Genomic DNA, 23304 nt, shown 5'->3' on the forward strand with positions numbered 1-23304 from the left:
ATGTCACCTGTTCGTCACTCTGAGTTCCTTTTGGAGCAGCTGAGAGGTCAGCGCGAGAGAGGCTTTCTGTGTGATTGCACTGTGGTTATAGGGAATTCACGTTATCAAGCTCACCACAACGTTCTGGCCGCATTCAGTGAGTACTTCGCCACGCAGTGCACTGAAGCTGGACGAGAGGACGCCACTATAACTCTGGACCCCGAATGGGTTAATGTGTTAGTGTTTGAAAAAGTGTTGGACTACATATACACTGGAAATTTAACTTTAGACAGGCAAGTATCATGTCATTTAACCATTTCCCTACACGTAGGATGAACTAATAAAGTGAAGATAAATAATTTTTCTGCTGACACCACGCACCCGTTTTGATATCCCTCGCTGTATTGTTTGCAGTGGAGAGATGCAGAGCTTCAGAAAAGCTGCTTCTTACCTGGGGATGCCAGAGATGCTTGTTCGTTGTGATCTCATCCAGGATGACGTGAAACCAGACTTCACTACAATGAACAAGACGAATGAGGCAGAGTCACAGACAGAGGGTTCCCCACCCAGCCCAGACGTTTATGACCCACTCTCACCAATTGTAGAGCAGGAAGAAATGAATGAGGTGCAGAATGACCCACAGACGGAACAGGCACCATGTCCCACAACGGAGGAACAACCCTCATCAAGTGAGCAGACACCCCAGAGAACAGGAAAAAGAGAAAGGAAACCACGGACCAGGCTTTACGAGGACGATACTGAAAAAGAGAGTAGATCTGACGATGGCGGAGAGGGGAGAGGGAAAGGGAGGGGAAGAGGACGACCAAGAGGTCGACCGAGGACCAAGCCGTTGCCCTCTGTGTTACTTGAACCCAGCAGCCTTGAAGCAGCTACTGTAAGGAACCAAAAAGAAGGTGGAGGGACTGGACGACCCAGAGGCCGTCCACGGATTAGGCCATTACTCTCTGAGACTCACAGTCCCACCAACCCAGATGAGGACACTGAACAAACAGACACAAACCAATCGAAAGGGACCGGACGAGGTAGAGGCAGGCCAAGAACCAGGCCTTTGGCTTCTGAGACCACCGATTCAATCAGCAAAGAGGAAAACGTGGAAGAGATGAGCGCTGGTGATGAGGGCGGGACCACGCGAGGCAGAGGCAGGCCACGGAACAAGCCTCTGACCTCTGAGACACCTGACTCAGCGAGCCCAGAGGAGGGTGAAGAAATGAAGAACTCTAAAGAGGGAGGAGAAGCCAAACGAGGCAGAGGGAGACCAAGAACTAAGCCTTTACCCTCGGAAACAACTTCTCCAAACGACCCTGGAGAACAGGTAGAAGTGAGTAACCCCAGCCCCTCAGCCTCTGAAGCGACTGAGGAGAATGCTGCTCAAGCTGACGACACAGAGAGCTTAAGCCAAGCTTCTGAGATACCTCCAAAAAAGAGGAGGGCGAGTTCAAGGAAAAGAAGCTTAAGCAGAAAGATGAAAGAGAACCAGGCCAGTAACGACGAAGACAACGATAATGACAATGAGAACAACGAGGATGAAGAATGGAACGATGAGAAGAAGCCCAAAGGGGTGCAGCAGAACAAGCCGCGGACGAAGATAAAGCCTATTTGTAACACATGTGGGAAGCTCTTCTCCGAGATGAGCAGTCTTCGCAGACACATGCGCATACATAAGGGTCTCAAGCCTTACCAATGCCAGCTTTGCGGTCGAGCTTTCACACAGGGAAACCAGCTGAAAACACACATGCGCATACACACAGGTAAATCTCATATATTCAGGGATTTCAAATGCTGCTCTAAATTTTCGCTTGATGTCTGGTGAAGATGTTCAAACTGCTGTTCTGCATAAATATAAAGTAAAATAATATAGCCCATAGCCTATCCCAAAAAGCCTATGATTAGACAACTGAATGGCAATAAACTGTTGAGAGCCACACGTATAAAGGAAAATCTGATTGTGATCAGTGTTTTTTAAACTGTATGTGCAATGTGTATGAGGAGCAATGGAAATGACTGGTATACATTTAGTCTGCAGTTTCACTTAGCCTACAGTTGATTTTCAGGCGCTGCACACTTTTTGAATGTAATATTAAAGTGTTAAAAAAATTACCTCTCAGAGATCCTTTCTTTGTGTACCTCTTCATGTGAATTTTTTTTTGTAATGGTTTATCATTCTCCTGTTTTTTTTCCCCTTGTGTACCCAGGAGAGAAGCCCTTCAAATGTACCAGCTGTGAAAAATCCTTTGCACAAAAGTGTCAGCTGGTCTGTCATCGACGTATGCATCATGGAGAGGAAAAGCCATTCAAATGTGAACACTGTGGTCTGATGTTTGCCACAGCCAGCAATTTGAAAATCCACTGCAGGTGCTTCTTTGTCTGGGATTAAGTCGTTTCCCTCTCTAGTCAGTCCACCGTACGTTGGATCAGATTTTCATTGTCTGAATCTTGCTTTGCCGTGTTGCAGGAAGCACAGCGGAGAGAAGCCCTACGAATGCAGTCACTGTGGAAAGCGTTTCACCCAGGCCAGCACGCTGATGTATCACACGCGCAGACACACGGGGGAAAAACCCTACGTCTGCGACACCTGCGGCATGGCTTTCGCCGTCTCCAGCTCTCTCATCACTCATAATCGCAAACACACAGGTGAGGGTGACTGAACGTGGAAAACTTCTAGAACAGTGATGTGCAGAGTTAGTGAAGAGAAAAGGTACAGGTAAAATACAGAATGGAATGATGGGCTAAATGAACAGAAGGGGAAGATTTGTAATTGTTGTTGATGATGTGTATGATGTTGGTTTGTTTTAATGAATCTGATGCTCATTTTCTCATCTCTACTCCTGTTTTTCCTCTCATCACAGGTGTGACTCCTTATGTCTGCCTAGACTGTGGGAAACCCTGCATGACCTCTGGAGAGCTCAAAAAACATATGATTACTCATGATGGTAAGCGTTGGTAAATGAAATAAATAAATAAATACATGTGTATGTATGTATATATATGTATGTGTGTGTATGTATATATATATACACACACACATATATATATATATATAGATAGATAGATCTATATCTATCGGTGCTTAAGGTACAGAACTCTCTGGAGTTTTGGTCGATAAGTATAACTGTCAGTTTCACGCATTGTTTTCTTTGTTTGTTTGTTTGTTTGTTTGTTTTGTTTGTTGTTTGTTCCTCGCTAGAATCAAGACAAGTGCAGTGTGAACTCTGTGGAAGTACCTTCACAGACATGCAGAACCTGAAGAGGCACAAAGCTAAAAAACACAGTGGTAAGAGGGCCATTGTAAACACATTCAGCTACTGTATGTTTGTTTAGCTGAACTGCACTGTTAGGCGACTCATTGTTAACTTTAACATAGGCTTTCCTCTCTATGTGGCATTGGGAAACACCACTCTCCAGATCGATATAAATATATTTCCATACTTCTTAAAATGGTTACAGCCCTTAATCATAATGGAAATTTTGTTAAATGATAAACATTTTCATTTCAATTTTTTTTTTCATGTTTTGCTTTGTCCAATCTCACGTGTGTGTTTCAGCCGCACAAGAACAAACAGAGCCAGAGACTCGGCCAGAAGACGCCGTCCAGTGCGCACTGAACATCCCCATCGACCATCAGGGTCTGATAGCACGCGTGCGTACTGCCCTACAGGCACCACCAGAGCCCGCCGTCTCCGTCATTCCCCAGGAGTCCGCAGAGACTCCACTGGGAATTGTGGTGGAGCAGTTTGAAATTCCCACGACGTCTCTCGGTGGAATGGAGACCACACAAATTGTCATTGTTCAGACAATAGACTAAGCAGCGAGACTGGACTGTCGTATTAAATAAACACGTCTTCAAAAAGCTGATGAGGAAGCTCTCTGTGATAGGAAAAAAAAAAAACAATTGACCATGCCGTTGTCCCCGGAAACACCAAATTCTGGGCAACAGGTGGAAGATCGTTAACATTTTAGATGTTACTCTCTGCTAAGCTCTGTTTTGATGACCCCATAGCCATGAGGTCAATGTTCTGTGACTTTTTTTTTTTTTTTTTTTTTATCATAGATTCATCAAAATAAGGTGATCTATGATAAAGAAAGAACTGGATGTAATTAAGTTTTGTTTATTTTGTATATTATGTAGTGTCCATGCAGGACAATCTAAGATTATTTTGTGTGTTTGATAATTATTAAAAATGAAGGGATATTTAGGTTTAGGAACACTGTGGCTGTGTGGACATAGGAGAGATGTGCTCTTGTGTTATACCTTTTGCAGTTTTGCAGATAAAAACGCTCACTGCTCATTTTACTTTTAATCTAAAGAAAAAAAAAATAACTTGATTGACGTTGTATCAGTCTGCTAGCTCTCCACGTAACATTTTGAGTTGTAGGTTTTTTGTTGGGGTTTTGTGTGAGTGTGTGTGTGTGTGTGTGCAGATTTTGTATTGCAGGTAGACTTTGACTGTAAATATAACCACTGGGAAATTTATATGAATTCTTTAAAGATATTAAATAATTGGATACCAAATCCGTGAATTACATTTGCCTTCTCAAATAGTATATTATACATATACAACCTTTTACAATAAACAGCCTGTTGCATTGCAGACTACTTGTTATCCTTCGTCTTCCTGAGTGCTACAATTAAATATCCAATTTAACATTTTTACAAATTCATTCAGTATTAGTTACTAATCAGTCCGTTGTTGACGTTCGTTAGGGTCTCTTACATGGATGCTTAATAACTGGTATGATGGTGTTACAAAATGGTTATTACAAAGCAACAGATCGAAGCGAGAATCGGCTACGGTGCATTGTGCCTTCGAACGCGCTTTTACCGTTGCTGGGGAAACGCGATTTGTTAGTTTGTTAGCTTGTCAGCTTGTTAGCTAAACATTGGATTCCCCGTCTCTGCATTGTCTGTCATGGATGGCATCAAGAATTCCTACCTTTCTGTTTGCACTGAGTTTCAGCTCCCGGTAAATTCATATGTTTTGCAAGTATTGCAGGACACAGAGGGGACAACAAGGTGCGTGGATAATATACTTCGATGACCGTGTGTCAGCATAGTTGATCAAGTAGTAAGGATGATGTATAGCTTTCTTAATTGTCACTGCATTATGAACCCAGGGATATCGTCTTGAAACTAACGGGAAATAACCGCCTAAGAGAAGTTCAGCGGCTGAATGACAGTGATGTTTTTATCTTGTCGAAAACGCTTCGTAACAATTTTACAATTAAAGGTATGATGGAACTTTTCGCCGCTTACCATTCTAACTGAACTTGCATTGCCCAAATAAAACCTGTCATGGCTGAATTTGAAACCTCTCCGAGCAGGTTTAGACCTGAGGTACAACAGTATTACCGACCAGGGTGCTGCACATCTATCAGACCTTATTCAGGTACTTTCTCATACACCTACAGAGTATTAGTGCTCATTCCTCCTATTTCCTTACTATGACTGACAACCGACTTAAAGCAAATGTCACCCTCTTAAAGTTACTGTTACTGTATGCCTCTATTACATAGGAAAATAAGGCCCTTCAGTCCCTTGATCTGATGTGTAATGATATTAAGGCAGACGGTGCAGAGGTCATTGCAAAAAGTTTGCAGGTAACTGTCTCCAGACTCTATCAGTCTAGTTGAAAAACAGATAACAATCTACATTGTTTTCCTTGATTAACATTTATTTAAAGTTTTCCTCTTTTTTCTCTTTTTTGCAATAGAAAAATGGAACCCTGAAGAGTTTGAGAATGACGGGGAATAAAATTGGAAACAAAGGTGGAATGCACTTTGCCAGTATGTTACAAGTGAACACCACCCTGGAGAGTCTGGATCTGTCCGACTGTGACCTAGTAGTTACACATAACAGTTCCCATTCTACACTAGTGTACTCAGTTTCATTACAAATATTCTTTCATTCTTTACTCCTTAAATTTCTCCTCTATACAACAGGACACACAGAGTTTAACTGCCTTTTCCATCGTCCTGACCAATAACAGAAGTGTGCGTTCCATCAATCTTAGTCGACCTCTTCTGTTCAGTCTGCAGGTATGACTTGAATGACACTGCTAGACACAGCCAAAAATAGATTTGTGCTGGAAAACAGTGGCTGCACATTGTTTGTTTTGGTTTATTTTTTGTTTTGTTTTGTTTTGTTTTTTTACTAGGAAGAGACAACTGTCCATACAGCTCGCATGCTGGTGATGAACAAGAGTTTACGTGAACTGCACTTGGGGAAACATGGCATGACTGATTCAGGATTGGAGAGGCTGTGTGAGGCACTGAAGTTAAACGCTACACTTTCCTACCTGGACCTTCGTTGGTACGCACAGAAACCTAAACCCGTCACCCCACCACATACTATCAAATGACCGTAGAACCTTACGACGTATGCACATTTAACAAAGGCTAAGTTGATTTTACTCTTCAGTAATAGAATAACACGGGATGGAGCCAAATGCTTGGCAGAGGTCCTGAAACAGAACAGCTCACTGGAGATACTTGATCTCTCCTCTAATCGCATAGAGGATGACGGAGCTGTATACTTCAGCGAAGCTCTAACCAGGCCTGAGTGCAAACTGAAAGCGTATGTGTCTCTTTTTCACAGTGATCACAGCAAAAAAAGAAAAAAGAAAAAAAAGAAAAAAGACAAACATTCTTTCCAATCTCCCATTCATTCTGTTTTACCTGATGTGCTCAGGGTATCGCAGTATTCTGGTATATCTAGTTAAGATATTTGTATCTGTCATTTTGCCTTTTTAGATTGTCCATCCCCTTCAACAACATCGGCACGGTTGGCCTGTTATCGCTCAGCAGGGCTATGAAGATGAACTGCTGCCTGACACACATTTACATCTGGGGTAACAAACTGGAGGAACCTGTGTGTGAGGTAAGTGTGAAAGCACAGGACGTCAGCCTTCTTTTTTTTTTTTCATTGAGTGTAAGGTTAGACTGTTCACTGATTTCTGACTTGGAACTAATGATTAATCCATATGTAAATGTTCAGTTCGGAAAAAGAGGAATCGGAAGAGAAATTACTGTCTCGGTGTTGTTGTTTCACCTGCTTGGATTGGGTTAAGAGTTCAGAGCTGAGAGTCTGTCTTATTCATCTCTAACGTCTCTGCACACTCTCAGGCATTCTCTCAGCTTATTCAGAGTGGGCAGCTGTTGGAGGGACACACAGATGTCTCTCCATATGTGGTGGATGGTCGTATGTGTTTAGCAGAGGTGTTCCACGGCTTGCGACGGCATTACTACTGGACCCCCAGCTACGGGGAAGATGGTGACCCCGCGTGCAATGCAGCTCTCGCCCTTAATACATCACTGGATGACTCCGAGTCTCCATGATTCAGTCATCCTCGTTTCATATACTTAATGTATGTGAAAAATCTCTCCTCTGAAAGAGAGCATTATGTATTTAAATAAACAGAGCACTCTTACTGAAGAGAAGATGGTCATTAAAATGTTTTTGCTTTATTATATTAATGCATTATTCACTTTATTCACGGTATGATTACATTCCAGTATGAATAGAGCCCATGAATCTTAGAAAGTGCTTTTCAAATGTTCAAATATATCAAGAGAGAAGCGTGTAAACTTTTACTATATAAACCAATCTAAGGTGGTGCTTTTTTCTTTCATTCAGTCTTTCTTAATGTGAAGGGATGTGGAGATTGAGTGTAAAGGACGTGTGACAATATGATCATCCTCAACTGTTAAAATGAAATGAAAGCAAGTCTCTTTATAGATTGTTCTATTTAAAAAAAAAAAATCTAAAAAAAAAAAATCAGTCAGCTGTTGGTGAACAAAATGCATGCCCCAAAATCGTAAGAATAAAGTGTAAATTGTTTTTTTGATTTCATGTGCAAAAATGGTACAGTTAAGTTCTACTCAGTAACATTAAAGACAGAATCTTAGTCTGACCAACCTACCAATCACTAAGTAAACTTTTATTTTGAAATGTGCAGCTATACGTTTCGCCTTCTTACTAGTTTAGTCAGGCCGGTATCAGATCCGCCGGCTGTACAGCAGGTGACACCAGGTCGTACTCTGCGACAACGTTCCTTTTTTGCAAGGTTTTCTCTAGTTTCTCCGTTTCCCGTGAGCTGAAAGCCCATCTCTTCAAGGACACGTGTCTGAGGGAGGTGAGTTTGGGTAGGGCTTCCAGCAAAGCAGGCAGCCAGGATGAAACAGGGGAGGATGTAGAAGGACGCAGGCTAACATCCAGTTCCTCCAGTCCCTTCAAGCTCCCGGCCTCCCCAAACAGAGAGACCCAGCCGCCGTCACCCACACTTCCATTATAGGAAAGGTCCAGCCGTTTCAACTGGGACAGAGCTCCCCGTTTTGCGGCGGAAGCTGCAAAACATCACAAGCGTTCAGGCATTAGACAGTAATGACCTCGTATTAAATTAAAATGTCCCTGCTGGAACAACACGCTGTTCTGTGTACATGGAAGGTTTACCCAGGTGAAGAAGATCCTCCGTGGTGAGGTCACAGCTGCTCAGTCTCAGCTCCTGTAGCATGCTGTTAGCCCGCAGGGGTTCCAAGAGCTGTTTCAGATTTCCACTTATTCTCTTATTCCAGGATACATTCAGGCTCTCCAACTGAGAGAGAGACTGCATCGCCGAGACTGTAACAAAGGCAGACATGTTGACGGGAAAATGGACGAGCAATTCTTTTTTTAAATTCATTTCAGTGTTTTGATGATTTGCCCTTTAATGGTGTGTCATACCTAGTGCCTGGTATGTTTCTGAGCTCAGATTACAGTTATTCAGTGGAAGTCTCTTCATATTTGAAAGAGGAAGGATGGGGAACAGAGACATAACCACATCCCCAATGTTTTTATTTGAAGATACATCTAGTTCTGTAAGCTCACGTAGAGATGGAAGAACCTGGACTGGAATAAAAACACAATTTACATACAAATGAAAACACCTGAGCTGGCATAGAACATTAAAACACAATTATGCAACAAACTCACTCACCCAGTGCAGATATATCATTAACTCTTAGGCAGCATGAATGTATGTCCAAACTTTGTAGGTGTGTAGTCAGAGCAAGGCTAGAGAAAACTGGGGTAAATCCCCCACCAGCCTCCTTATTACAGGACAAATCCAAATGCTGCAGAGCAGGTAGAAACTTCAGTGTCTCACCTGTATGGAAGGAACATGCACAAAGTAAATGAAGTGAAAGTAACGTTATGTTGCTGTGTTAACAATATTAACTCTAAATCGGCTTAATGTTTTCACCAGCTGAATGTGAAAGTTTCTTACTCAGAATTTTGAGAGTCTCTGGCTGCAGCCCACACATGCTGAGTTTCAAGGTCTTTAATCTTGGAGTAGCCCTCAGAGAACAACCCAATTTCTCTACTTCCTTCAGCAGAAGGCGTGTGTTAGAGATATCCAATATTTCCAGGCAGGACATTCCATTAAGAGCCTCACCTGAAGAAGTAGATGACCAATAACCTGTTTAGTTAAAAAGGACCACGATTGTGCTTGAAAGTCGTAATACAATATGTATTATGCTAATGCTCAACTTCAAACAGTTTAAAGCTACACAGATTCTGTTGTTAGTTTGAGAAGGTGGCTGGTATATGAGAAGACTGAGGTCATGTACACCACCATTTCTCTCGCTGGAGACCTAATGGGCTGTATATCTTACTCAGCGCCACCACGTCTGCTTCAGAGAGTTGGCAGTCAACCAAGAGGAACTCCCTCAGCTTGTTTCCAGAGTGAAGGTGTTCAGTAAGACAGCGCAGGTTCCCTTTACCCACATTGGGATTCCAGGACAGATCTAGTACCTCCAGCTGAGGAACACAGTCCAAGGCCTCCCCTGTAATATCATTGAAGTCGCATTGGAATAGCCCTGAATTTCCATAAAAATACTGTCAATCTGATTCATTTACTGGGTTTATGAAATCAAAATTAGTCCAGTAAAACGTAGTAGGTAACAACTGATGAGTGTTGGTGTTCCTGCCTAGTGCTGCAAGGTCTTGAGGTGTCAGTCTACAGTTGCTGAGTTTCAGTTCCCGAAGTCTTCCCACATGCTGCAGGTGGAAGACCAGAGCCTTCAGAGCTCCTCCAACTAATTCATTCCAGGAAAGGTCCATGACCTCCAGCTGAGACAGGAATGGGAGTAGTGTCGCTAAGGAAATTTACAGAGACATGCAAATACAAATGAGTTCTGTCATGAGAGATGCTGTAAGAATTGGAATGATGAGGCAAACGATATCAGTGTAGATTGAAAAATATTTTTTTTTTATACCCAGCTCTGTAACATCAGTAGCTGTAAGGTCACAGTGACAGAGGCTCAGGTATTGACTGTCCGGGGTCTTGCCAAGTTTCTCCACAAACTGCTTCACTCTGCCCCATCCTACAACTGAACAAATCTCGGAGTCTGCAGTGTCGCTGCCTTCTGAGGGACATATTTAGGTAATTTTATTTTTATTCAATATTTATTTTTATTCAGCATCTATCGTAATGCTGTATAAACACATATTCGGCTGTTCTTTGTTCACCTTTTCCAGGTTCAGTGTTCTCTCTTCCCTCCTTGCCCTCAGCACTGACTGTTTCCTTCATCTCTGAGACGCCTCCATCAATCTTATCATTGCTCTCTGATGTTCGGAAGAGACGGCTGACAGATGACTTCTTGCGGTCTGTGAAGGATCTCCTCTTTCGAATTTGATTCATAATCAAATCCAGAGGAGACCTCTTTGGAGAACCCTCCTGACCTTTTGGGGGATCTGGTTTGTCACACAAAAAGATTAATCTGACGTTATTGATCTAACTTTATTTTATTATTTCTTCTTTTCCAGCAAAATTGTTAAAGTTTTGCGACCTAAGTAATATCTTTTTCTAATCTCTCACATTTTTCATTATATTTCTTTGATATGCAGATTTTCAATAAAATTACAAAGTTCACCTGCGTATAAAGTGAACGACAAAATGATTCATTATCATATTAACGGTTTTATTGAATTCATTCAGTCTACAGCCAAAGTACATACACAGCATACCTGAGGATTCCATCTTTTTGTTCACGACCTTTTAACGGATTAAGATCTGCAGACATGGAAAAGAGCAATAAAGTAAAATGCTGACAGAAGCTTCAAGAGAAAGAAACAATTTCAGTAGATCTTACAAGGTTTGTCGGAGCACCGGACGACCGAGTAGTCAAGGCGTTAATAGTAGTTTGAATGAGAGGAAAAGAACGGAAACGAAAAATGACACATATATAATGTTTTTACTGCAGCAGTTCATATCCTGCTCCGTGAAGGGTGAACAGGATCCCAGGTTACGCGATGATCAATCTTTGTTCCTCGTAGTTTCAGTTTTGAACGCGAGAGACACAGTTTGAAACTATTAAAAGAGAGGTCCTAGCTAAATAAAGACATGCACAGTAAAACCTACAAATAGCATATATTCATTTCGGCGTTATCATACAGTTCATATCATATGCTTCTAACAGAACGATCCCGGAAGTACCAGGATTGAAACTTGCACTTTGATACTCCCAGCCCTCCCGACAATGAACGTACGGTGGAATCAGCGCTATGCAGTATACCAGTCATGTGCAACGTTGAGAATGGTTAACTAAACAATTTACCTCACCTGTGGACACGGAATAGCCTACTATTCTCACTCCATACGTATTTCTTTTTCCTTTCTTTCTTTCTTTCTTTCCTTCTGTCTGTCTTTAATGAATTACTTATTTGTTTACTTAAGTATTTGTCTATTCATTTAGTTCAGTGAGCTACATTATACACTGGTAAATCAGTAAAAGTCGGAGACACATAAAAAAGAGACACACAAGGATTGAAGGTGATACAAAGTGTCTTAATCACAAGAAGAGGTAGAACATGAGTGTAATCTCATATACCGCAAACACAAATAATGGCACTCATGGAAAAAGAAATGTGAATATATAAGATAATATTTTTGTGAATGATACTTAACACAGAAGCAGGACTGTTTCAAAATGAAAATGCAAGGCTATCACTGGGCAGAAATACATTTTTCTTTTTTTTGCATTACATATTACATGCACACCTTATTCCCATTGGATGAGGAGCCATATATGGAAAACGAGCAGTACGCAGGAAACAACAGAATATAAAACACTTCTGACATTCTTCTGAGGTAGAACAATTTCAATAGCTGTTCTGAAACTGTGTACGTTCAAAGAACTCAAAGGAACCCCACTGATTGTCTTAGAGGAAAGATACAGTTTCAAGAAAAAAATCATACAAACCTCGACAGATTTTTTTTTTTTTCATTCTTACATACAAAAGATTACTGCATCACACGTTCAGAGTATCTTAAAGGTAAACCCTGTTTATCAAGAAATACATACAGGAAACACATTTCAATAAACTGTTTTATGGGACTAGACGAATTTCTAACTTTATAAGAGAAACGTAATAAAGTGAACATAATAAAAAATATGTTAAATAACATCATTCTTTCAAAATGGTATTTCTTTAGTACACAGCGTATGTACTTTCAATAACAAAACAGAACATAAACATGAATGACATAATTCAGAAAGCATATCCATACATTTTGGGTATACACACATACACACTGTACATTCATACATCACATACGTAAAATGACAATTATTTGGCAAAAGCCCAAGACAAATTAGAACATTAAATATTATATTTTCTGATATATTTCTTATAAATTTTGCTAATAAACAATAAATACTATATATTTTAAACAATATATTTTTAAATGTTTGTTAGATATTTGTGGACTATTTGTTGCTAGCAGTAGTCAGTGCACTAACCCCATAATTATTGGACTGATTGTAAAGCCTTTAGGTTGCTGCTCACAACTTCCACTAGACGTCTGTGAAAACTTATAAACTGCTTTCATCAAATAGATAGTCAGCAGATTGTTTATAAATCTATGCTATTCTGTACTTTAGGAAATTAACTGAAATATTTTACAGGTGAAAATTTGTGTAGTAAAAATTCTTTTGAGAGTAAGGTTCCCAGGCTCAGATCACAACGTATAACTTTTTATACCACAATAACATTGGATATGGCACCACATTTTAGGCCCGTTTCAAAAGTCACCCAGAATCACCGGTCACAGGAGTTAGGGTCAAGCCAGGATCCTACTAGGGAGAAGGGGACATTTGCAGCTCACTGGAGGTTGTTGAGAGAGGGCTTGCTGGGCAGGCTGGAGCAACAGACTCCTTCATCTGCTGTTTGAGCTGCGCAATGGTGCGTTCTAACTTCTCCCTGGCCTCCCTCTCCCGACGCAGCTGCTCCTGGAGCTCCACACGATCCTCCTCAGCACGGTCCAGCCTCTGCCTGAGTTCTGATAACTACACACACACACACACACACACACGTGCACACACACACAGCATGCAAACAGTTACATGGCATCAGTTGCATGAACCAGAACGTCACCTCAGACTGTGTAATGTAGCTAGGTCTAACAGCAGGGGGCAGCATTCCCAATACATAGGGCCTGAGAGGACCAACAGGGGTGTAGGCGTGGAACAATTAGCAAAGGTGCAATTGAAAACGCCAAAGGACATATGTTCGTTTCTAAAAGCAAACAAACAAACAAACAAAAAAAAAACGGCAGACACGGCAGTATGCAAATCCTACCAGGTCTGTGTGGTACTAAGCCGACGTGTAGTATACCTGTACGGCGTAGTGGGTTTCCTGATGCTGCTCCACTTTGGTCTCTTTACACCTGCAGCTCTGATTTCTTAGCTGTTCTAGCCTGTTCTTCAGCTTCTTCTGCTCCTGCTGCACCTCCCCCAGCCTCTGAGCATGCTCAGTCTGCACCGCCTCCAGCTCCCCCTGCAAGCTGCACTGATCAGCAGCTTCATCCCTACCCAAAACCTGAAGCTCCTATTGTCAAGGACAGTAAAAGAGAAAGAGAGAGAGATAAAGAGAGGGGGGAGAAAGAGAGGGGAGGAGTCTATACAAATCAACTGGTTCAATATTAGAAGGAGACTATACTTATACTTCACGGTACAAACCTTTTCCAGCTGCCTCTGCTTCTGCAGTGTTGACTGAAGTTTATTATGTTGAGCGCTGTACATTTGAAGCAGCTCAATCACCATGGTGTTGTTGTTCTCCTCCACATGCACAGTGTTGCAAAGCCTTTTATACAGCTGTGTTTCTATGGAGACCTTCTCCTTCTGCCACTTGTCTGAACCCTCATGTTCAGACTGGACAGCTGCTGAGCGCACTGTCATACTCCCTGAAATCACAGAGGAAAACTGATAAGCACTGAGCATTGTTACAAATATGACCAGACAAACACAGACACACACACACACACACACAGACACACACACACAGAAAAGAACATAATGAAAAAAAGATGACTAACCTGTCTCAGGAGATGTGTTCTGGTCAGCGCTGTAGTGATTTTGAGACTGTTCGTCAGCCTCCTGACTGCTCTCCTGTTTGAGCGGATTCTCCTGCATCTCGGACTCTGAGCTCTCTTCCTTATTTTGCTTTCCAACCACACAGCCCGGGCTCAGAGACGGGGCAGAGCCAATCAGGTTGTCGTGCATATAATGGTACCAGCTGAAATATAATAATAAAAAAAAAGTCCTTGAAACAAGTATGCTCTGACTAAATAACTGTCCTGGTGCATGGTACTTCCTGTTATGGATAACATATGGAACTATCTTTTTCAACAGCACCATTAAATGTAAATATAAAAATATGAAACATTTTTATATTTTTATTTTTAATGTAGTTTATATATATATGTATTAAGTGTCATCAATTTAGAAAAAAACAGCAATGGGTGTGTACAAAACACACGCCCTAAAAAATGATGGTACCTTTGCCACATTAGGCCAAGTTTACTCAAATCCTTCATGTTGGCCAGCAGTTGGGGATCAAAACAAAAGGCAGGGGAAGATTCAGCCTGTATGTGTGCATTGAAAAGAACTTGTTAGTCTGGTTTTACCCCAAAGTAAGAGAGGTTAACTGATGCCACGTCTGAACCTTGTACACACAGATGGTAATATATTACCTTCTCCTCCAAGTTACTCTCATGTGGCTTTCCCTTCTGAAGTTGATGATCTAGTCCTTGCTTTGTTTGTCCTGTCTCCTAGACGTACAAAGACAATTACAGTATGTAAACACAACACTAGTCTGGACTGACTGTCAAAACCAGTATTATCTCCTGTAGCTCTACTTCAATATCACACACTAAACTTGTTCTGATTTTTCCTTGTGACTTTGGATGGTTCTTCTTTTCTTTAATAAAAAAAACCCCAAACAAACAAACAAAAAACCCCCAAAGGTTCTGTCTCTGAAATGGAATGAATGGAGGGAAATGAGAGATCAAACCAGTCACAACACCTCCAATACCACTCACCATACTACACACATACACACACACACACACGCAGGGAAACGAAAACATCCTATTTTAAAGGCCGTCGCATAAAAATGTAATAAACTACAAAGCCGTATTCATTAAATTGTATTCATCAGTACATTCATATTGTGCTGTATTCATCATTAAAACTAGTCCCTAACTGCATTTTCTGAATGAAACAGGTCCAAAATTCTAAGCACACACTGCATTCAAAGCCAGTTTAAGATTCGTACAAAAACCACAAAACAGGATGACCAAAATGATGTGGTTCTGAAAGCCAGAAGCATAAAAAGCTTTATAGGTCAAACCTGTCATCCCTTATAGCATCTGCATGTGTGTGAGAGCTATAGAACGACTCAGCGAGAGGGGGGTAGGGTTGGACGTCTGCTGTCTGTCACATGACTTCCACAAGAGAAGGACTCTAATCCGGATAGTTATTTACAACATGTGACATGTGCAGACAAGTCCTTCTCCACAGACAGATATGCAAATATCATTTTTTATGCCTGGGGCGCACGGAACAGCGCCGTGAAGTGTCTGTCTTGTCTGCCATGCCCTGAGGCACGGCCAGCTTTCTGTGATGTGAAGTCACCGCCTGAACTACGCTGAGATCATAACACAACCTCAGGTTAACCCATATCGAACTTTAACCCCCATTACTGCTACATCATGATGAGCTATCATTGAACTATCATTACAAATCTTCTAAATGTTAAGTAATCATTAAATTGATCCAGATGGTATTGTTTAAGATATCTAATAATTGGTCCAGATGGTATGGTTAATATATCCTCTCAAAAAATACAAACACAAACACACATATCCCATCTCCAATAAACCTCTTGTAATCACTCGCCCAGGAACTGAAGCCATGGTAACTCCTCTGTGGCGCCAGGCCCAGTCTGAAGGTCAGTTGTCTGCTTCCATTTATTTATTTATTGTTATATATCACAGAGGTTATCCTCTGTGTCAAATAAAACTTTTTCAGTATATTTTTTCAGCTCTGAATCTATGTCTGTATCATGAAAAAGCAGCTCGGTATTCAGACCCGAGGTTGCTTGCTGTGATGTTGTTTAGTCTTTGGTTGGGCATTATGTAATGAGATGGGAATTGAGTGAATGGTCTGTAACGTCATTGGTTGAGAGAGAGGCCGGGGCCGAGGGTCTGTGTTTGGATTGGCTGGGGTTGAGGTTCCTGCGAGGTGAAAACTGGGATTGTAAGGGTGGGGGGGGGGAGAGAAACGAGCTGTAGGCACATGTGACGACCTGCTTTAGCTATTCTCCTTCCTACTCTTTCCTCATCTGTCTTTTTTTCCTCTCTCTCCCAGTCTCTCTCACTCTTTCTCTCTCTCTCTCTCTTACTTTGCCCTGCCTCCCACTTCACGTTTGTGGCTCGGGTTGCTTATGAAGAGATTAAAACAGAGATCACAAGATAGGACTACCAAAATAATTTGGTTTAGGGCTCCACAAAACAGAACACGCATTGCAACAGTCAAATTTGCAATCTCTTTCCGCATTTGTATTTGTGTTAGAGCTGCAGGATAAGCCTGTGAAGGGGGTAGGGCTGGATGTCTGCTGTCTGTCACATGACTTCCACAGGAGACGGACTCTAGTCCGGATAGTTATTTACAACACGTGACATGAGCAGACAAGTCCTTCCCCCATACAGACATGCAAATGTGATTCTGAACTTTGGAACAGACAGAGGGCCACTGTGTAGTCACTATCACATTCAACTCTGCCTTTAGTCAATTTTTCTGTGACACAAGGTCAACTCTTGTACTGTCATGACCTGACCTCCGGTCAACTGTCATGACCTGACCTCCGGTTTTGAATCATTAATCTCTGTTTCTACCATATCACCAGACACTTAAATATATTTTGGACACTTAAATATTTTTGTAAATATATTTTGGATAGTAAGTAACAATAATACCGGTCCAAATGATGCCATCAGAATCGGACACATCTGATACTGTAGATTTGGTTACTCAAAAACACAAACACAAACACATGCTCGCGTGCGCGCACACGCACACACACACACACACACACACACACGCTGAGTAACCAATAAACCTCATGTAATTACACGCCCAGGAACTGAAGTCAAGGTAACAAATCTGTAGCAACAGGCCAAGTCTGAAGTTCAGCTGTCTGCTTCCATTTCATTTAATTATCTTTATAACAAAAGTAATCTTCTTTGTGCCAGACAGTCTGCATCTTTTTATTGTTTCTTTGCATTTTCTGTAGATTTTTATGTCTGTCCAGCCTGACTGTAATGAAAACATTCAGTATTTGATTCAAACATGCAGCTGTGAACCTATGGCTTTGACATGAGAGAGGATTTTTGGATTTTAAAATGTGAGGTTGCCTGTGATGTCATTTAGTCTTTGTTGGCCATTATGTAATGAGATGGGAATTGACTGAATGGTTTCTGATGTCACCGGGTAAGAGAGAGAGGCTGGAGCTGGGGGTCTGCATTCTGATTGGTTAGAGGGTGGGTCCAGTGAGTTGAAAACTGGGCTTGTGAAGGGGGAAAAACAGGTTGCAGGCACATGTGACAGACCGCCTTAGCTGCTCTGTTTCTTATTCTTTCCTCATCTGTCTTTTTTTCCCCTCTCCCTACAACCAACCCTCCTCTCTCACTCTGTTTCTACCCCTCACTGCTGTGGCCCAGGCTGTTTGTGAAGAGTCTGTCAGTGAAAGCTTGAGACTCTAGTAACCCCACTGAGCTGTGCTGTGTCAAGTCTCTTCCTTTGGGGGGAAACATCTGCTGTGTTGCTAGTCCTGGCCTCTGCTGATCAGTCATGAGATTCTCTTATTATTTCATCTCCTAATGTTTACAAGCTGCTGTGAGGCAGAAATGGAAATCACACCTTCACCACGAACATGACCTGTCTCTCAGTGTTAGGTGGTTCAGAAATGACCCCCTCCTGAGCCTTCCAAACACAACAGTGTCGATTACATTTCCCGTATCTGTCTCTCCATGTTTGTCTGCAGTAAATGGCTTATCTCTTGATATCTGTTTGGTTTCAATCCAGACTAACCACAATTCCTTGCTTGGTGAGGCTTCTAGACACAAACAAGGAACTGTAACTTTGACCTTTGAAGTAACTGAATGAAGCATGAACTTATGCTAGTTTTGCTAAACAAATCACACAATGTAACATGTAAATTTGGGGGCATATAACATAGAGCAACTTACAGAATTAAGCAGCTTCATCTCACGCTGGTTGTTGTGAAATTTTAATTTCATGTTCTCAAGGAGCTGTGTGTTTTTCGCTTTATCTGCTGTCCCCCGGTGCTTGGATCCAAGCTGAAGGTAGCAGGCCCACTTGGCTGAGTCGAAACCCCAGTGGCATGTACGTTTGTCGGGCTGTCTGTGTGAGTGCATGACAAATCGCTTCGGGGAGAAGAGCAACCTGCATTGTGAGCAGCGGATACAGGGCGCGTCGGGGCAGGCATAAAGATGTGGCACAAAGACGCCTTGGCACTTGCCCAGACACTGATGCTCCACCCAAAGCCCGCCGGCATCAACCTCCTCTTCTTCCTCTTCTCCATCTCTCCCTTGTTCTTTAAGTGGAAAGAGTGTAGGATTATCGCCTGGATGGAGCAGGGCATTGCAGAGACGTTGGGCATCGGTTAGAGTGATGAGTCCACACGATGGAGCACCAAGAGGCAACACCCCCAACACTTTGAGGACATGCAGCTGTGCAGCGTCACAGCGGGAGCAGTAAACGTACAGCTGGTCGCAAACAGAGTTGATCTGATGCAAAGAGAAGTCCCTCAAGACAGTGTTTAGCACCTGCGGTAGGCACAGTCGCAGCTCACCTCCCACCGAGAAGCAAGAAATGCATTCACCCTCTAGATTACAGAGAACAAGCTCCGTGGAACTGTCAGGAGGCACCAGTAGGGGCCCACATATTGTGCCCTCCTGGGTCAGGCGAGACACAAGCTTATCCTGGCTGTTGTGGTCAGAAAATGCAGCAGGGCCACCAAGAGAACACTGGCTACTTAGCGTGAATTGAGCCAATGTATGTCTCAAACCTGGGCTTAGATCCAAAGCACCATCTGTTCCATACCTTCTGTTGGGAACCTGTTGACACTCCCTATTAATGCTGGATCCCAAATGACCCAATGATTTCTTCTCTAGATTATGTACCCTTACATGTGACAACTCATCAAAAGAGTCAGCGATCTTTCTGCATGTCAGGTTCATTGAGGCCATCACTCTTTTTTTGATTGGGGTTGCTTCTCGAGGTTTCCCTTGGTTTTGCCTTTTCACAGGTCCCTTAGCAGATTCCTGCAGAAACAGCTTGTTCTGGACACTGGCCATTCTTCTGTGACCCTGGGTTGAAAATATTGGGGGGTTTTTTTCGGTTACAGCGTTATGAAAGATGATGTGAAACCTAAATTCAAGTGGTAATTATCATAGCACAGCTGTGAAAGTTGTGAAACCTACATACAGTTTGGAGGATCTAGAGAGCTGAGAATTCGATAAAGGAAAAGTTTAAATGCATCACCAAGAAAACATCATAAATATTTGTGAAGGCTGTAAGAATTCTTAGTTTGGCCTTATGAATAATTACAAATCTTCCCTAAAGGGAATAAAGATCAAGTGCAAAGCCTCCTTACTGTAACACAGCCTATGATATAGATAAAAACATAGAAGAGTGTTGTCATTTCAATGGTTAAATATATGGTTGACCAAACTATAATAAATATTATACAGTAAAATTGGATCTGCCCAGAAACCAGATAGCTCAACTTAATTATATTATCGTAGTGAAAGTAACCCTCATCTTTCCAACACTGATTTCATGAAGTAATCAACAGTGAAACCTTGCCTGAAGGGGTTTCAGGTCTTACTGCCGTTGTAATAGCTAAAATACGTGGTGAGAATAAAAAAAGAACACCTCCATATCATTTCACTGAGTAAAACTCGTAAAAAAAAAAAAATTATGTTGTGACTTCAAGGCTCGACATTCCACTCCTCCCACTACTCCTACTAGCTTACTCTATGCCTCCCCTCCCCCATCTGTCGTGGTAATGACATTCACCACTGCAAGAGACCTTCTATGGGACTAGCCCATGATAGCCTACTCCCAAACCTTACAACACTCTGCATTTTACAACAAAATGTGAAATGACTCTCTTGGACATTATTTAATCCGTAAAGAGTCCCTCCTAGAACATATTTTAAAAACTGATGAGAAGAAAAACCTCTCGTAGCCCCGTGACACTACTACAGGGGAGAAACATGTTTACTACAGAGATTGACTGAAATCGCAGTTAGTTTTACCTCAACATGTAAAATGGTGATTCTCGTCACTGAAGTGTAAGAAAATGCGTTTATACTTTTTTTTTTTTTTGAAAATTACAAAGCTGAATGAAAACGTAATGTATGTTAGACGGACAGCTTATGTTCAAGACTATGGTATTCAACACTATGTTTATAGGCTACACACTGAAATACTGCCTTCCTACCGAAGGAAGCAGTTTTAACCTGAGGGAAAAGCAGTGTAGAGAATGTACTAAAACTGAATATCTGCTGCCCGGGAGAATTTGAAATAAAGCAGTCATTCTCGATTTATCCTACCTTTCTGCTCAGACGATTTAAAATACTGACCTCCTCAAATGTGACTGTTTTCCACGAGAGTGTGAGAATCAAAAAAGAATTCAATGAACAGATGTATTTATATCCTTGGTTGCAGGATGTCGTGTCTTGTTGTTGGTTCCCTAGCCCTAGGAGAGCGAAGGCAGAGTAGAGCATTTCATGGTGATAGACTTGCAACGTCAGTCCACAGCCCAACAGTATACGTCACTCGACAGTACTCTGGAACTGGGTATACCACGGCTAGACAGAAGGGCTTAAATAAAGAGGAAGTCTGTCTCGCAGTCTAGGTATTACGTGACGGATACCAGAAACAAAATCTCACACACACATAGGTAGCTTCAGCACGCACCGACGCACGGTCATGGCTACTGATAAGACGCAGCAAAACAAATTGACAGATAAAAAACGCAACATCGAATTGTGTGAACAGAACCTTTATGGTTATCACACCGTTTTCTTTAATACACTATACAGATCAGAATTTCGAGGGACATTTTTCAGAATTCAATACAACATATGAGATATCGGACAGATAAGATATCAGACATGTTAATTAATATAACAGAGACATTTTTGTATTCTTTGATATTACATTGCAGATGAGCCTTTATCGTGCCTAAACAATTAGGTAATCTAATGTTAATGGTCGATCCCGAAAGACTCGAAACAGAGAACCGAACGATAAATGTTTGCTGTTGATCTTTTGACTTTTCATGTTACATCAAAATTTGTAAAAAGATTAATCTCCACATTTATCATTTTACGATATCAAAGCTTACAAACCATAGTTCTACAGCGTCGCATGAGTAATGACTGATCTTGTGGCTTTAGATCAGAATTTGAGACTATAAACAATAATTTCCTCAACCAAGAAACCAGAGCACATGAAAAGTTATGGCTCAAAACATTTTTAAACATCATTTTTGGCAACAATTACTATAATGTTGATACAGACTACTTTCTTGGATTATGCCACTACCTTCTCCCTTCACTGTTCACAGCTGTTTTTTGTTTTGTTTTGTTGTTGTTGTTTGTATGTTTTTTTTTTAATCCCAACAATTTAAAGGCAAAATTCACAAGGAGATTATTAGATAAATCTGTTTGCGTTTGGCCAAGCATATACACTTCTTTAGACAATAATTTCCTACCACAGCACAGCCTTGAATAGCAACCAAACTGCTCCATGCCATTAAAATGTGTATTCAAGTTTTCCTTTGCCCTCTTCGTCTTCTGGGTCATCTTTGTATAATGTAACCTTGTACAATGGATGTCCGTGAAGATTCTCAAGATTCTTGGATGACATGTACAATGGAAAGTGTAAGCCAGACCTGGATTTGCATTTTCTTTTGTCTCTCTGTTTTGTCCATCTGTGCATTAGCATGTTGCAAATAGCACTATTTTGGCCTACATTTGCATCAGTGTTTGCATTTCTATGCTAGATATTCAGTACAGGTATTTGTCCTGATCTCTGCAACTGGCCAACTCAGGACCACAAGGGAAACTCCTGCGTTGTCTCCTCTGTACAATTTGTTCAGAATTAGGGATTACTTGATCTTTGTCATGAGGGTGGTCAGCTTGGTCTTCTGAGTAGTTTAAGAAAAAGATTTTACATTTAGTGTTAACTGCTAACTTTGTTGTGGGGTAGTAAAGACTGTTAGTTAAAAGAGAGGTATTGAGACCAAACATAATGATTACTGAAAGGTGCAAATGTTTCTATTTAAGTATAATATAGATAAAAACATTGCTGACTGATAAATATGCAACAATAATGTTGACACTGATGATGAGGAAATTGGCATGTGACAGTAAGGTTATATTACACCAAATATTACAATGCACATGTGTGTGGTCTAGATGAATAGACCTAATGTAAGGCTGCCCTGAGAACAATGGCCTTGAGAAGGAGGTTTGATGATTGCCCTTCACCCTAGTGCTCCACTGATCTCTCGCACTTGCTCTCTCGTTCTCTCTCTCTTTCTCGCTCTCTCTCTCTCTCACTCTCTCTCAGTATGACACCAGTAAGTATATTTGGAAACCACAAAGTGGATAGATCTCAGAATAGATATAGAGGACAAAACAAAGAGAAAACCTTGTTGCTAAGTAACTGAAGAAATCTTAAACACTGGACAATAGACTACTGTGGTAGCTTATAATCAAGATTTTTTTTATCTGTTATGTTGTTTTTATAACCTCATCTATTTATTATTTGATTTTAATAACATGAACAACCTTTAAATGATTGAAAAAAAAATTATTGGAAGTCTCATTTATTGGTTTCTATTTTCAGGGTTGGTACAGAGGACATTTTAGTATTGCAGATGTAATAACC

General features: G+C 41.3%; 4 protein-coding genes across 4 annotated transcripts; 2 read left to right on the forward strand and 2 right to left on the reverse strand.

Annotated features, from left to right (window-relative positions):
* Positions 1 to 3959, forward strand: mynn (myoneurin). Its single transcript, XM_030769338.1, has 7 exons — positions 1 to 272; positions 394 to 1748; positions 2193 to 2352; positions 2453 to 2631; positions 2847 to 2930; positions 3230 to 3271; positions 3543 to 3959. Exons 1-7 carry the CDS (start codon positions 1 to 3, stop codon positions 3800 to 3802), a joined length of 2352 nt encoding a protein of 783 aa, XP_030625198.1. The 3' UTR covers positions 3803 to 3959.
* Positions 3960 to 4907: 948 nt separating this feature from the next.
* lrrc34 (leucine rich repeat containing 34) lies at positions 4908 to 7332 on the forward strand. Its single transcript, XM_030767577.1, has 10 exons — positions 4908 to 5011; positions 5113 to 5225; positions 5320 to 5384; positions 5512 to 5595; positions 5709 to 5837; positions 5938 to 6033; positions 6153 to 6307; positions 6416 to 6571; positions 6748 to 6874; positions 7120 to 7332. Exons 1-10 carry the CDS (start codon positions 4908 to 4910, stop codon positions 7330 to 7332), a joined length of 1242 nt encoding a protein of 413 aa, XP_030623437.1.
* Positions 7333 to 7810: 478 nt separating this feature from the next.
* Positions 7811 to 11221, reverse strand: lrrc31 (leucine rich repeat containing 31). Its single transcript, XM_030769444.1, has 11 exons — positions 11125 to 11221; positions 11000 to 11045; positions 10502 to 10726; positions 10249 to 10398; positions 9961 to 10128; positions 9646 to 9816; positions 9258 to 9425; positions 8970 to 9137; positions 8717 to 8881; positions 8447 to 8614; positions 7811 to 8340 (listed from the first exon to the last, which is right to left on the reverse strand). The coding sequence occupies exons 2-11, from the start codon at positions 11010 to 11012 to the stop codon at positions 7982 to 7984; spliced, it is 1755 nt and encodes a 584-aa protein (XP_030625304.1). The 5' UTR covers positions 11013 to 11045; positions 11125 to 11221; the 3' UTR covers positions 7811 to 7981.
* Positions 11222 to 13052: 1831 nt separating this feature from the next.
* Positions 13053 to 20978, reverse strand: skilb (SKI-like proto-oncogene b). The gene is made up of 8 exons (XM_030769180.1): positions 20958 to 20978; positions 18564 to 19706; positions 15006 to 15083; positions 14812 to 14897; positions 14349 to 14548; positions 13993 to 14216; positions 13649 to 13861; positions 13053 to 13320 (listed from the first exon to the last, which is right to left on the reverse strand). The coding sequence occupies exons 2-8, from the start codon at positions 19692 to 19694 to the stop codon at positions 13111 to 13113; spliced, it is 2142 nt and encodes a 713-aa protein (XP_030625040.1). The 5' UTR covers positions 19695 to 19706; positions 20958 to 20978; the 3' UTR covers positions 13053 to 13110.
* Positions 20979 to 23304: the final 2326 nt, after the last annotated feature.

This window comes from Chanos chanos, chromosome 3, assembly GCF_902362185.1.
Source record: "Chanos chanos chromosome 3, fChaCha1.1, whole genome shotgun sequence".
Lineage (NCBI taxonomy): Eukaryota > Metazoa > Chordata > Actinopteri > Gonorynchiformes > Chanidae > Chanos > Chanos chanos.

What these genes read in the sequence shown, in the direction of transcription:
- mynn (XM_030769338.1), top strand. Translation starts at nt 1, where the DNA reads ATGTCACCTGTTCGTCACTCTGAGTTCCTTTTGGAGCAGCTGAGAGGT. An exon ending in AATTTGAAAATCCACTGCAG is followed by an intron (nt 2,353 to 2,452) that starts GTGCTTCTTTGT and finishes GCCGTGTTGCAG; the next exon opens with GAAGCACAGCGGAGAGAAGC. An exon ending in ACATATGATTACTCATGATG is followed by an intron (nt 2,931 to 3,229) that starts GTAAGCGTTGGT and finishes GTACCTTCACAG; the next exon opens with ACATGCAGAACCTGAAGAGG.
- lrrc34 (XM_030767577.1), top strand. Translation starts at nt 4,908, where the DNA reads ATGGATGGCATCAAGAATTCCTACCTTTCTGTTTGCACTGAGTTTCAG. An exon ending in TCATTGCAAAAAGTTTGCAG is followed by an intron (nt 5,596 to 5,708) that starts GTAACTGTCTCC and finishes TTTTTGCAATAG; the next exon opens with AAAAATGGAACCCTGAAGAG. An exon ending in ATCTGTCCGACTGTGACCTA is followed by an intron (nt 5,838 to 5,937) that starts GTAGTTACACAT and finishes TCTATACAACAG; the next exon opens with GACACACAGAGTTTAACTGC.
- lrrc31 (XM_030769444.1), bottom strand. An exon ending in AGCAGACGTGGTGGCGCTGA is followed by an intron (nt 9,426 to 9,645) that starts GTAAGATATACA and finishes CTACTTCTTCAG; the next exon opens with GTGAGGCTCTTAATGGAATG. An exon ending in GGAGGATCTTCTTCACCTGG is followed by an intron (nt 8,341 to 8,446) that starts GTAAACCTTCCA and finishes GATGTTTTGCAG; the next exon opens with CTTCCGCCGCAAAACGGGGA.
- skilb (XM_030769180.1), bottom strand. Translation starts at nt 19,694, where the DNA reads ATGGCCAGTGTCCAGAACAAGCTGTTTCTGCAGGAATCTGCTAAGGGA. An exon ending in AGATGAAGCTGCTTAATTCT is followed by an intron (nt 15,084 to 18,563) that starts GTAAGTTGCTCT and finishes TTGTACGTCTAG; the next exon opens with GAGACAGGACAAACAAAGCA. An exon ending in AGCAGAGGCAGCTGGAAAAG is followed by an intron (nt 13,862 to 13,992) that starts GTTTGTACCGTG and finishes CCTTGACAATAG; the next exon opens with GAGCTTCAGGTTTTGGGTAG.